We start from the raw sequence: 13,630 nt of genomic DNA on the forward strand, positions 1-13,630 counted from the left end.
CTCAACCAACAAATCCGTCTACATCTAATAATAACATGAACGCTGGCCGAATACATCCCATTCATGTCATCGGCGACCCTGCCAGATCAAAATGTCCACCCGTTATTTCACAACATGACATCGAGGTTCCTTTAAATATGATTACAGTTAAAATGCAATATATATTCATTCACTCCTCTGAATAAATCAACATCAAAAATACAGGATGGTATCATAACAAGCTTGTATGTGTGTGTATATGTATATATATATATATATATATATATATATATATATATACACACATATATATATTTTCATGAGTCAGAGTTCTTTATAGTGCGTCTGCATCTTCCTCTTCCACCTCCTCGAGGGATTCTCCCACAGGCACTTTATTATACAAAACACTTCAACATTTGTTTTTGCAGCTCATGTAAATTCATTTATTATTTTTCGATAAAATATACACTCAAGACGAAGGGTATCTAAATCATTTTAGTTACAGAAAGAGATCATATGTACACTGGGGGAACTGATTGTACAACAGAAAATTAATGAATCATACATTTATATATATGTTATGGACAAGAAAATGACATTTCCTCTCATCTCACATTAGTAAATCGACTGAAACGCTTGAATGTTCATTCGGCGAACATTTTTTTTAATCTGTACAGCTTTGGACATGCGAGAATATTTCCATATTATTGGGTTGAATTTAAGTTATGTCTGCGCCTCTCTTTGAATTTTCGCAACCTTTTGTAACATGACACAGATTTCTGGGCGGCCAGTAACGTCGATATTTTCCCACAGTAGTAAAACCACATTAAAAAGGTGCAAAGCTGCAGGTAAAGACAGTTTAGACAGCGCAGAGTCACGGTGCTGCTCCAAGTTTCAATTCCATACAACACTTTGAAAATATTTCTAAACATAATATATTTTACACTAGATTTAAGCATCAATGTTATGGCCAAGATTAAAACTTCATTTTGAACTTTCCAAGTACTGTACTTACTTTTACTTAATTGTATTAAGCTTCAATAGAATGGCAGAGATTAAAATGCGTTCTTACTGTGTTTGCAGTATTGCTCTAATATATGGAGACAGATTTACCGGCTGTACAATGATAATGTTAACATTCACACACCTTGTTGTCTGTTATTGGCCTTTCTGGAGAGTGTACAATGAAATACTCTTCTAATGTAATTAGCTGAAGGCTGATAGAGCGTAGTATGGGTTAAGGTTGATTCACAAATTTGTACGAGTGAATTTGAAATTATTCAGGTGGTCAGCTATTTTCAAATCATGGACATTTCTTTGTGTCCCTGCCACAAAAGAACAACATAAATAAAAACAAAAAAACAAACAAAATCAATCTGTATCTGTCAAGAATCATTTCATCTTTACTCTGATATAACTTAAGAGGATAATATATTCTAAAACGTAGCCTGGAAAAGAAAGCTCTCGTACCAAAAACCAGTAAACACTATTCATGCCTTCAGTGATACATGTGCAAGAAGCTAGTACATGTATTGATTTATGACACAGCTACCCACCAGTGCAAGGACAGAAGTACCACAGTCTCTTCATTAATTCAAGTACAATGCTCAATGGCTGCACGTGGCTTTAGGCTGTTGAAGCAACAGCCAGGTCACACTACGCTCCTTCACCATATTTTAAACTAAAAATACTCACTTTCCATTTAATTCTTAAGAGATACAAGTCCAAGGTCGCGCCCTAACCTTGTTTAGCCATCGTTCCCATGTATAACACTATTCCGTTTCCATTTGAAAGAAAAGAAAATCTTCACACACTGCGTTTGATCGACATTCAGAAACAAACCTTTACAATTTGTGTTTATTAGAGAGTTCCCAATATATAACTACACATGTAATCAATGATTTTTCAGCCTCAAACTGCTTCTTAAACTGTTTATGATAAGCAGATCCTTTAAGTCATTGGCTTCGGGTGGGCAACCAATTCAGTCAAGAAGAATTGAATGGATTGAAATCAAATTGAGCTTCAGGTTGAACATCTTTCCGCCTTAACTGTGCTGTTTTTACTTCAGAGGAGACCTAAAAGTAAAATCCTAATTTTAATGAAACTTCAAATTTCTAAATCCAATGTGAAGGCTACAGTGGGGTTTTTTTTCTGGTTATGTTCCAAACATCCTCTTGGTTTGCAGTGACACAGACAGACAAAGTGAGACTTTAACTCAAACGATGCATGGTGCTAGATACACATATGACAGAGGCAGCTCCTTGATTAAAAAAAAAAAGGTTACCTGTTATTTTTAATCGATGGGAAGTCTGAGATGATCAGAAGAGGACAAGCACAACGGTTTATCTCACTGCTCTTAAGAAATATCTGATATTGATATTATATTTGAACCCCCCCCGACCCCCGAGTTGAGCTGGTCAGTTCACAGCGACACATAGAGGCCATGTTTTTTAAAAAACATGCATAACAAAATGGAATATTTAAAATGGCAGACTGACATATGGACGGATGTGATGCTCCACTTAATTTAGCCTGGAGTGAAAGAATCTGATCATTGTTGCATAAGATAAAAAAACGGACTTTGTGTTCCTGTGCAAAAGTCATCGTCTTCTCCTCAGAGCAGTATGGTCTGGTCCCTCTTTGCAGGCAGGGAGAGACAGAGAGAGCAATGTCGCCCCCGTATGGGGAGGAGAGGTTAGTGCAATCTGAACCAAGCCGGCTGGACGGATAACGACACACAATGCCTCCTGTAAAGTGGGAACACGTGACATCCACCCCCACGTCCTCAGTGTCTCCAAAATGGTTAAAATGAAGTGAAGGTGCTTTCAAAAAAAACAAAAAAAAAGCTCAGACCCGAGACGAAATCAACCGCAATTCCTCTCACGACACATACATGGTCACCTTCAAACCTTCAAACAATAGACAGGCCGAGGGGACTATGAGCGCCAATAATCCAGCATGCCTAGTAAACAACGCTTCCAGGACTCTGAGGGTGTACTTAATCTTCGCTGCAGTGTGTGTGCGGTACCTGCAGAGGGGTGGAGATACTTGCCGACAGCCTCATTCAGGATGTGCTTGATGGGAGATCTTTGCAGCTGGGGTGTGTTTTCGTACCAGACATGCAGTGTTACTTGCAGATCGCCTCCAGAGCGTCCAGGGTGCGCTTGACGTCGCGGATCTGTGCAGCAAGCGTGTGAATGGGCTGCATGGAACGATCCAACTCCTCACAGCGAGCCATCAGCGTGTACATGCCCTGTGGTGGCAAGCACATTATGCCAGGCAATAAAAGGGCTGATGCTTTAATATATAGGAAGACATCAGTCACATCACAAGTGGGTAACATTTTGGAAACCAAGCAATAATTTTATACTGTATCTCTGTGCAAAAGTGTGGGGGAAATGCTGTAAAGTAAGAAGGTTTTCACAAATCTAGTGTGGAGTGGAGGAATTACTTATTTCCCACAAGACTTGCTGTTATATGGGAATTCTCCCAGTGTGAGATCAATAAAGTCAAAACTAATCAGACAAAAACTCCATTGTGGCCCCTGATACAGTAAGAGTTTGTGACTTTTAATCTACAGTGCTGACTTGTTGTGTGTCACCTTAATACTCATGTCCACAGATTCTCCCAGGCTGTCCACCGAGTCCCTATAGGTCTGGATGTAGCCCACACTCAGAGCTGTCATCTAGATGGAGACACAGATGAACAGAATTAATCAATGACACAGAGGAATATGCATGTGTGTGGCACATGAGACAACAGGGAGGAAAGAGAGATAGAATCTGAATAAGAGACAGTTGTGTTCTTAAATGTATTTACATAGTCAAAAACACACAAAGTGCACAGAGTTCATCATACCATTTAAAAAAAAATATCTGATTTGAATTCAGAAAGTTGAAGACTCACATTCTGGATGGTTCCATTGAGGCTTCGCATCATCATCTCCACACTGTGTGCCACGTCCTGTGTGTGTCTCTGAAGGTCCAGCAGAACCGTGGGATCAATAGGTGGAATATCGGCTGGTCTCCGTGACAACCCTCGACTTCGATAGATTGGCCCTGAACAGTCCGCTGGGGAGAAATATTCACAAAATTAGATCGATAGTATATGATCATTTGGCTGCGACTAATTATTATTTTTATTGAGTATTGTTTTGGTTCATCCATTCTATAAAATAGAAAACCAAATAACCAATAGCTTTTTTTAATTAAAGATATTTAATTAACAGTAATGAGAAGATGAACAAGAACAAATTGTTAAACAAAAAGGAATTATCATCATTAATCAAATACCTGCGCTGACTGCATCAATTATTACTTATTATATATATGTTTGTATAATATTTTACTGAACCAAAAATGCATTTGTGCCACACATCACCACATGTTGGAATGCACCAAACGTGGGTGGCCAGTGGACTAAAGAAACCAGATTCCAGCACAGGATTACATTCCTGATGCGGAGCAGCAGGAATATATCCCTTCACTCTCAACAGGTAGAGGGAATGAACGGCCACAGAGGGCACACTGACTGGGTTTCTGAGTTTCAATTGAATGGCCAGTTTTGCTGATGCTCTAATCCAAAGGGATTTTTCTCAGAATGAAGGGCAGCAGGTCATTGGCTTTCACTCTGGAAAACTTGACAAGACAGATTATAGCTAATGGCCAGACTGGACTTGTTCATCCTGCTGAATTACAACTAGCTAATTAAAGGAAGAGAGTAAAGTATGAACAGATCAAACCAGAGAGCAGATAACCAAAGAAAATCAGAAAGCTTATTTTTTTCTATCCATGCAAGTACATCTTACATGGATCAGGCTCAACAATGTGTTGTATTGTGAAAACTACAAAGCTGAGGCTGATACATGTAACCCTGCATCAGTCCAACAGACGCAACCTTTCATTAGCGTAATGGATTAATATCACTCAATATCCATTACTTATGGTTTGAACATGACCAAAACTATGCAATAAATAATGAGTAGTCCTTGATGGAACCTGTGAATCTGTCCCAGAGGGGCAGACACCCTGCACTGCAGTTTCACAACCATGACCTACATACAATACAATACAGTACATGCTGAAATGCATGGTTTTCACACCTGGCTCTGCAGAAATAAATACAAAGGGTTCATATTTCCTGACCTTCAAATATAAAGCTGACATAAACATGCCTTTATCACCGCACACAGTATAGAGTATACATGTATACTGCACATGACATACATACACACATTTCCTGAACATGTTATAGACAGTACTACTTCAATAAATACATTTGTATTTATACATTTGTGTATAGGAAATACACAAACTTTCTTTGGACTGAATTACGTCCATTTAAGATTGCAGGTTCAAAAATGACATGAAACTTCTACTAACTGGGTAATGAATTACAGTTATAAATTAAAGTTTGTTCTACCCCACACTTACAGTCACTGCAATCCAGACTAGGCTTGGAGCTCATCTTTATCTTCTGCTCTAAATTCTTGGTGATGAAATGAGTCAGGTCACCTTCCTGACTAACCGTCCCCTCTAGCTCCAGAGCCGAGGAGATTGTAGCCCGTCGCCCCTCTGACTGGCCACTTCTGCCGCCTCCCCGAGCTCCCAAACCGCCTGAAAATATGTCAAATAGTTATAAAATACTGCCATTAATTATGGATTCATTTATATATGATGACCAATTTTAATACTTTTCTTGTAATTCATTGGTTTGCTAAAGGAGGGTTTACTGTTCATCATTTCAGGCGAGTAAAGAGAAGACATTATATGTTAGACAGAGTTTTACCTCCACACGCTTGGCTAATTTCATCCAGGCTCTTGCTATCCTGCATCCCCCTCACATTGCGAACCCAGACCTGGGCCATGACATGGGGAGGACAGGGGCCGTCATCCGAGGAAAGATGAGGAGGTGGAGGAGAGGAAGAGGACGTGCTAGGACCAGGAGCTGAGGATGAGTAGTGCTGTGTAGACTGGAAAGGTTTGAAAAAGGGAAGTTAAATTATTGCTTCATAAATCACGCTGGCAAATCGTTATGAAAACAAGCCAAGAGCCACACATTACTCAAATACCACCATTCCCTTTGATGGATCTTGCCACACCTTTAAAATTAACTCACTTTGACAAATTATACTTGGCTGTCAGATGTAGTCATTCAACAACATGCTGTAGATCATGTTGGCAATACAGCCTTGATTGCTCTGGTTTCAGTTGGGATTGTGCTCATTATATATGTTGATTGGTATTTTTTCCTATACCCATTATACACTGCAGGCTCTAAAAATGCTGAGCTGTCAGATAAAATCATAAAGTGTGCTCACCCCCCTCTGGGTCCTTCCTCCTGCAAACTGATTCCTCCACTTTTTTTCATTCTTCTCATCTTCCTCCTCATCTTGTTTCTCCTTCGCTCCATCTTCATCGTCCTCTCGGCTGTCAGTGCTTCTGTCTACAGTCTCTGCCTCTGTCCGCTGTCTGTCAGTGGTGATGGTGAGTGATGAGTCTTTGGTGCGTGTTGAGTCCCACAGCAGAACTGCATCAGGAGGCTTTACAGTATCCAAAGCCTCAGGAATAGATCCTGACTCAGAGTCACCTGTGCTTGTAGCTACGGAGAGAGACTGGTCTGTCACCCAGTTGGCTTCTGACAATAAATGAGACATTCTCTCATTAAAGGCCATCCCTGTATCCAAATGGCCACCACCAAAAGCTCTGTTTTCCACATGGTTGTCTGTGTATTCGAGGGAGCTGTCCTCTGATGACTCCTCGGGACAGGACGCTCTGCTCCCCCCACATTTCACAGAAACTGTAACATGGGAGCCATTTTCCGAAACAACAGGTATCACAACCCCGTTAGCAGTTTCTGGCACTTCTGTGCCAATCACAGGGGAGAGACTCATCCCTCCACCTGCTGCTGAAAAAAGAGAGAAAATATTAATAGGACAGATTTTGAGGCTCAACTCATGCATATGGTGGATGATATCATGAAATATTTTAGTATGGATGATATAAATTAAATGTTAAACTGTATTGCACCATAAAGCAGTCCTATGAAGTGAGTAGTTCAGAAGTAGAGCCATAGGCATCATAAGGAGAGCTACTGTACATGAGCTGAGCTGTTTCTCTTTGTCCATGTTGCAGGTCGACATTAGACATGTTAGGGGTTTGTTCTCAGCCTCCTGACCTAATGAGGGAACTTTACTCTCGGTGTGATGATATGCACACTGCAACTCAAGGAACAAACTTAGTTTCTGAATGCCTGTTGTTTTCTCCTTGATCATGAATGCTGTGTCACACTATTGCTACTTAATACTTGCAGATAGTTAGTGCTACATGTGAAATGACGTCATGTTAAGTCCCGTACTAGCTTTCTCTACGCTTACTTAGTGTTAACACTAGCTTGAATTCTCATGACCTACTGCAAGTAGCGCCTGTGAACGGTGAACAGAAACCTGTGTCCATAACCCACGGTGCACAACACACTCACAGAAATAGGGAAATGAGAAGAAAAGATATATGTCAGCAGCGAGGAAGTTGATGTGCTATGGTCTTTAGCCGCCCTGCTAACTCGCTGTGAGCGCTGATTGTTGTTAGCACTGCGCGGCTAACGTTAGCTGTCAAGGCCTTTAAAGCATAATGTTTACAACGTTCGCTTTTAAATGTCTAACATTAGTACATCATAAAATACATTGTATTTGTCAAATCAATGTGTTTATTTTGTTAATTACATACATTGATAAAAAAGAGCTCAATTTATGGAAGAAAACACTCACCAGAGCAGTTCCTGATAACGAAAATTTAATGCAACAACCAAGTCCGGCCAGAAAATCCTTCCCCCCTCTTACACCTACACAAGCGTTCCGCCTTAGGTTGCTAATGCGTTTTAGGTGATCGTATTCAAAAATGAATTGATACTCAGTGTTCTTCAATCATTTTATGAACTGTATAATGGAGTTTTTTTGTATATTTGAAAATTAAATGAAATCTGAAACGTGCGTTATTATTTTACTACTTTGAATATACATGCAAGCTGAATCCTTGTCAGAATGGTTTGGCATGCAAATTCCCCACCTTCCCCTACAGATGGAGACAAACACCGCTGTCTGTTAGGTTATAACTGAACAAAGTTCAAATAGCAGAGGTGAGGAAACGGTCCACTGTGTGTGTACATGTCTTTAATAGGCTGTGTGGACCAATTGTCATGCAAACCTATCTTTGTGAGGACATGTTGACCTTGTGAGGACATTTTTGTTGGTCCACACAACTTTAACAGGCTTTCTGAGGATTAAGACCTAGTTTTAGGGTTAGGGTTTAGTCTTGGGTTAGAATTAGGGTAAGAGGAAAGATTGGGTAACGGTAAGGGAATGCATGCATGTCTATGAGTGGCAAACATGAATTTTCTTAATCTGGACTAATCTAGACCTATTTCAGCTGTAGGTGTGCAGCTTGGCCACTGACTTGTTAGTGAGGGAAGTAGAAGATGCAAAATGTTTCGCAAATAAGTCATGAAATACTGTCATTTAATTGTAAACATGTGTGTTTCCAGGGTGAATTAAAATACCTGAAGTCAATTGTTTTGTACAACCTCTCATTTGTCCTGGTTTGACTTTGTGCTCATGTGTTCCTCTGTTACCCCCCGCAGCCACGTTGCCCTTTTCTGTAAAACAAAATGTTGAATCTAAACATCAGAGTAACTGGGGGGGTTCTGTGCTGGCAAAACAATATTGCATCCATAAAAGAGGGTAAAGTTGAAATGAAAAGCAAAACCAGTGTTTACTGCATAAACAAACGGGTGGCAACGTGTTGCAAAACTGTTTCCAACAATTTGCAGTTTTGTGAATCATAATAATATAAGTGTTGAGGAATAACACTTTTTCCAGTGACCGTTCACTCAGAGCTGTTTTCAGATTCCTGTGTGTTTTAATTAGCTGTAAAACTGCTGCTCTTCTTTTCTTTTTTTTTAACAAACCACTGAATTATTCAACAAATGTTTTTGACATTCTGGAAAAAACGGATGCTCAAATGACATGAAAAAAAGAGCCTGCTAATGAGGAGGCCTTGGTTTAGTCTGTGTGTCTCCACAGTAGAACCTGGGCCAGTGTCTGTGGCTTTTCAGACCCATGAATGTGGTCACAAATGACACACACACTGCTACAGAGGAGGAGAGAGGATTCAAAACCACACAGCTACCACATCTAGAGATCTTGTAAAAATGTCTAATCTACCCCATGCGTCCAGGCCAGCTGCTCCTGCTCTCTTGGTGGTTTTCGACTGTTGTAGCCAATTTGATTCATTTTGTGCCAAACATCAAAGCCGGAGACAATTACCCGAAGACGATTAGATCTCTGAAACCCAATAGTAAAACACTCTATAACCGCGACTACCCATAACATATTTTATATATGTCTCCAAGGACGTTGCCAACAGAAAGGAGCCATTTTAACAAACAAGCAGCTGCCACAATATATAGGCAACGTTTAGAGAAATTAGTGATGCACAGAAAATTTAAATACAGATTTGTTTTTCCCATCGTAAAAGCTGCAGACTTAATTGTGCATTCTGTCAACTGAAATTCCAGCAAGAAAACCATAAATTACTCCTTTAAATGGCACATAAATACAACTTTAGAGCAGGTGGAACAAGTGGCGTGATAACCACCAATATGACCATGGTGCGATGCTCTCAAGTCAACAACTGGCAAATAATGTAACAAGTAAAAAAGACAATCTCACATCTTTCCAAAGCACAATACTCACTTGACATATGTCAGTCAAACTCTCCCCCCACAAATCGCCACCAAGACAGAAACACCCACTTCCACAGGTCTCACACACGTAGGCCCAGCCCCCACTGGCAGTTGCCACAGCAACCAAGGCCATAGCACCTACAATTATGACAGATATAATATATTAAGCCTCCAATTATAAGAGTAAATCATATATAATAAGGGTAAATATACATATAAGGGTTTATCATAATAATACAGGTGTCACATGTCTGACAGACTTGGTATCCAACAGATTTTCCACCTTGTGTATACATATGTGCTGGGTTTCCGAGAGGAACATCCATATTTGGGCATGAAGCAACTTTCAAAAGTTCTTCATGAATATAAACACATCCTGTGACCATTACTGTTGGAATTCAAATTCAAATTGTCCAAGGGGCAATTTAAGGCACGTAGAGCAGTTGTACACATTTACAGGAGACAAACAGAAGATGGCACTTTTTTTATTAAGAATAAAACATTTACATTTTTAACAAACAGGGAAACCAGCTCACTAGATATTTTAAAAAGAAGACTTAAAACTTGTCTTTTTACTCTAACCTTCAACCAGCTCATTTTTATTCATTATGGGTTTCATTGTTGTATTTGCTTTTTTAAATTGTATCTTCCTTTTATTGTGAAGCACTGTGGTGTATTTACAAAGGTGCTGGTTGCAATGGGAAGTAAATATGAAATCAGCTGTGAAGTCAGAGTGGAAATAGAATCGTTAAATAGGAAATTGTGCAAAAAGAAATTCTGCTCATCTCTGTTCCCCTACACCAAGCTCCAATATATGTTGCTACTTGGACATCTGGCTCTCATGAAACATTCTGTTATGGCACATGAGGAAGCCGAAAGATTTCCATTATCTATACCTCAGATGCCTCAAGCCTCATATTCCCTGGTTTTACTTCATGCAAAGAGGGAATGAATGTAGCAACCCATATCGCTCTCACTGTGGGCACTGCATTCCCTTGATTTCCACTTCACCCTGTAATTAACATACAAATGTGCTTGCCTCATGTCTTCACTCTATACCTGTTCTTCCACATGCATCAACCTCTCATCAGGCTATAGACACAATGCAAAACTAGAGCAAATGAAACAAAAGTCAACGTCCAGGGTGATTAATGACTCTAAAACTGTCTGTGGATGTGTGGATGTGAACATTGTTCACCACCTTTACTCAGTGACTGCTGTTATATACAGAATCAACTGTGCAGAGATCTACTCTTTTACTGTCCACAGGAATGAATTCACTGACGACAATTCTGCCGCATGCAGGAAGCTATAAAATGAAATCTTAAGCTTATTTTGTTCAGCATGAAAACTTCCGTTAAAGAGATGCTGTGGTGATGTACACAGCCTCTTATTACACCTACAAGGTACTTTTACGTGCAGACACTGTGAAAACAGGAGTTCCTGTTGGACGTAGCAGTGGAGGAAGAAGTCAAATGGAAGATGACTCATTGTTGCAAATGGTGAGAGTGTCTCCTTCTTAGTGCTTGTTTCCTGTTCAATCGCCCGGTTGATTTTCCAACACTTAGTGGAAAAGAAAAATGTCAATAAAAATGAGGCCACTCTAGTCAACCATTGTGGATGTCGTGACAACTTGCCGTCACGTTGGTACTGAACTCCCTTAATTGTGGTCGTCACTCGCAGCAGCTGATAAACTCCTGAGCCGGTTGGGTGAAGTGAAACTATCGTGTTGCAAGAGGATGATGGCAAGTGTTGAAATTGTGGCTGTGGTCAGTTACAATGCCTGGCTCCTCTGGGTTTTATTCAAATTTTGTTTTGTTTTGTGGTTTGAATCCCAGCTTCAAAGTTTTCATAAGACTGCTGTTGAAGACAGCTGTGGGACCGGCCCAGCAAAATGACTAGTAATCTGCAGTGAATTTATTCCGCTTGCAGAATGTTCTCCAGTTTGCTCTCTACACAGCATGTGCATGTGTTCTGTGATAGTATTTGGTATTTTGATTAGTTTAATTCCTCCATAAACCAAAGGACTGGACGTAAGTTATCGTCTTGTAAACACACAGGGCTCCTGGTATTTTGCAGAAAATGGAGATGTTTCACTGGATAAGTGAACAATGGGAATCTGTCTCACATTTGGTCAGACCAGACATTTCAATACTGTTACTGTATGTGGTCACTTTGGTGAGGGGAACCATAATAACCCGATGCTCATGGAGAAATGTAGTACGTTGTTTCCAATCCCACACACGGCATCACGTGTCTGCCTCAATGTGTCCTTGTTGAACATGAAAAAGATGAGTTTCCGCCGCTCTATGCCCAAAAACCCCCCCCACAAAAAAAACCACAAACTCACCTTCAGACTGTGCGGCGTCGTCAGTGGGTAAAATGACACTAAACAGTCAAAATGACTGATCCTTCTTCCATCTTCTTTTTATAATGAGGTCTGCCGTTGTCGGACGTATAAGTAACATCTCAATCTTAAATAAAACACAACTGAAATGTGTTTATTTTGAATGTGATATCCTGTTTCTCAGTCCATAAAGTACCTCTCGGGTTTTCTCGTCCGTAATCAGGCTTTCAAAGAGCATGCCTCAAGTGAAAAGAAAAGCTAAATTGTACCACTGCTTACGTTTTGGCCAGGCTTTGCCACTTTTGAAGATAAGTATGCGTACGTACAAACAAAGTGCAGTTCAGAATAATGAGGTATCGCTGACCCACTCATTACCTCAAGAGTTTGGAAGCAGTAAATAAGTCTAAAGAGGGCTGCTGGGTATGCGGCATGAGCGGAATGCATGTTTCAGCCATCACATTGCTCGGCTACACATACCAGCAGTTGAACATTTAATAAAAAAAAATCACATGTGGTCACTTTTGGCATTGATGAACGGTGGTTTGGTATGGATGGTATGTTACTGTCTTGGGGAAGAGAGGCAGTGATGGATGGTTTGCATGACAAATAACTAGCTTGAGTGGAATGAATCCCTGTAATGGGACTGTGTTTGCATGCATGTGCTGCCTTTACAGACTCCCTATCCTCAAAGCCGTCCTCTAAAGTTTCTCTTCTCGTGAAGTAAGAAAATCTATGAGAGACGCACAGGGGCTAAAAGAGTTTTATGTTATTTTGAATTCACTTGTGTTGAATCTTTACTGAACTTTGACAAAACTGTCAAAAAGCACAAAGTATACATTTACGATCTTGAACAACAAACTTTTGTTGTAAAATAAAATTCTATAGTAAATGGAAAGAGGTGAGAGTTTTGGATTTGGTTCCCCAAATGATAGAATGGGATATTATCTATTAGTGCAGATGGTTAGTAGGTTTAATTTATGTGACAGTGGAATCTACAATTTAACGAGATAAACAGCTAAAATGATAATGTTGCCTCACAGCAAGAAGATAACCAGTCTTTGGAGTTTACATCTTCATCTTCCCATGTGCACAAACAGTTCAAAAATACGGTGAACCCGGTCTCCCCCCCGTGACCCACATGTGGACAAAGTGGAAGAAAATGAATGAATTAATAAAAACTTTCAGATTTTGTCCTAAATCCTTAATATCCTAAAAAAACCAAACAAATTGCAAGCTTTAGATGAACAGTTAGATGAAGGACCAATGCAGACCTGGTGTTAACGTCCATCCTGAAAGAACCAATCAAAAGAGGGAAGCTCTGTGATCAGATAGCTCAGGACGGACGGATGCTAAGCCCAGACCTGGACTAGGACAGAGTGAAGTGGATTTGCTGGAGTTCTTTGACGATAATTGAACCTCCTGTGTCATTTTTTTAACATGACGGTCGTTGACCAACCTGTGGGCCGTTAGTGTTACCTGAGAGTCATAAACACAGTCCGTTATTGTGTGTGAATCATATCATCATCAGTCACACTAGTGTCTGTTCATATGCGCTACATGGGAATA

General features: G+C 40.1%; 1 protein-coding gene across 1 annotated transcript; it reads right to left on the reverse strand.

The window, feature by feature from the left end:
- Positions 1-384: 384 nt before the first annotated feature.
- On the reverse strand, positions 385-7,474 carry borcs6 (BLOC-1 related complex subunit 6). The gene is made up of 7 exons (XM_058643809.1): positions 7,459-7,474; positions 6,299-6,885; positions 5,767-5,950; positions 5,412-5,594; positions 3,886-4,049; positions 3,581-3,664; positions 385-3,232 (listed from the first exon to the last, which is right to left on the reverse strand). Exons 2-7 carry the CDS (start codon positions 6,869-6,871, stop codon positions 3,107-3,109), a joined length of 1,314 nt encoding a protein of 437 aa, XP_058499792.1. The 5' UTR covers positions 6,872-6,885; positions 7,459-7,474; the 3' UTR covers positions 385-3,106.
- Positions 7,475-13,630: the final 6,156 nt, after the last annotated feature.

The sequence above is a fragment of the Solea solea genome, chromosome 11, assembly GCF_958295425.1.
Source record: "Solea solea chromosome 11, fSolSol10.1, whole genome shotgun sequence".
NCBI classification, from domain to species: Eukaryota; Metazoa; Chordata; class Actinopteri; order Pleuronectiformes; family Soleidae; genus Solea; species Solea solea.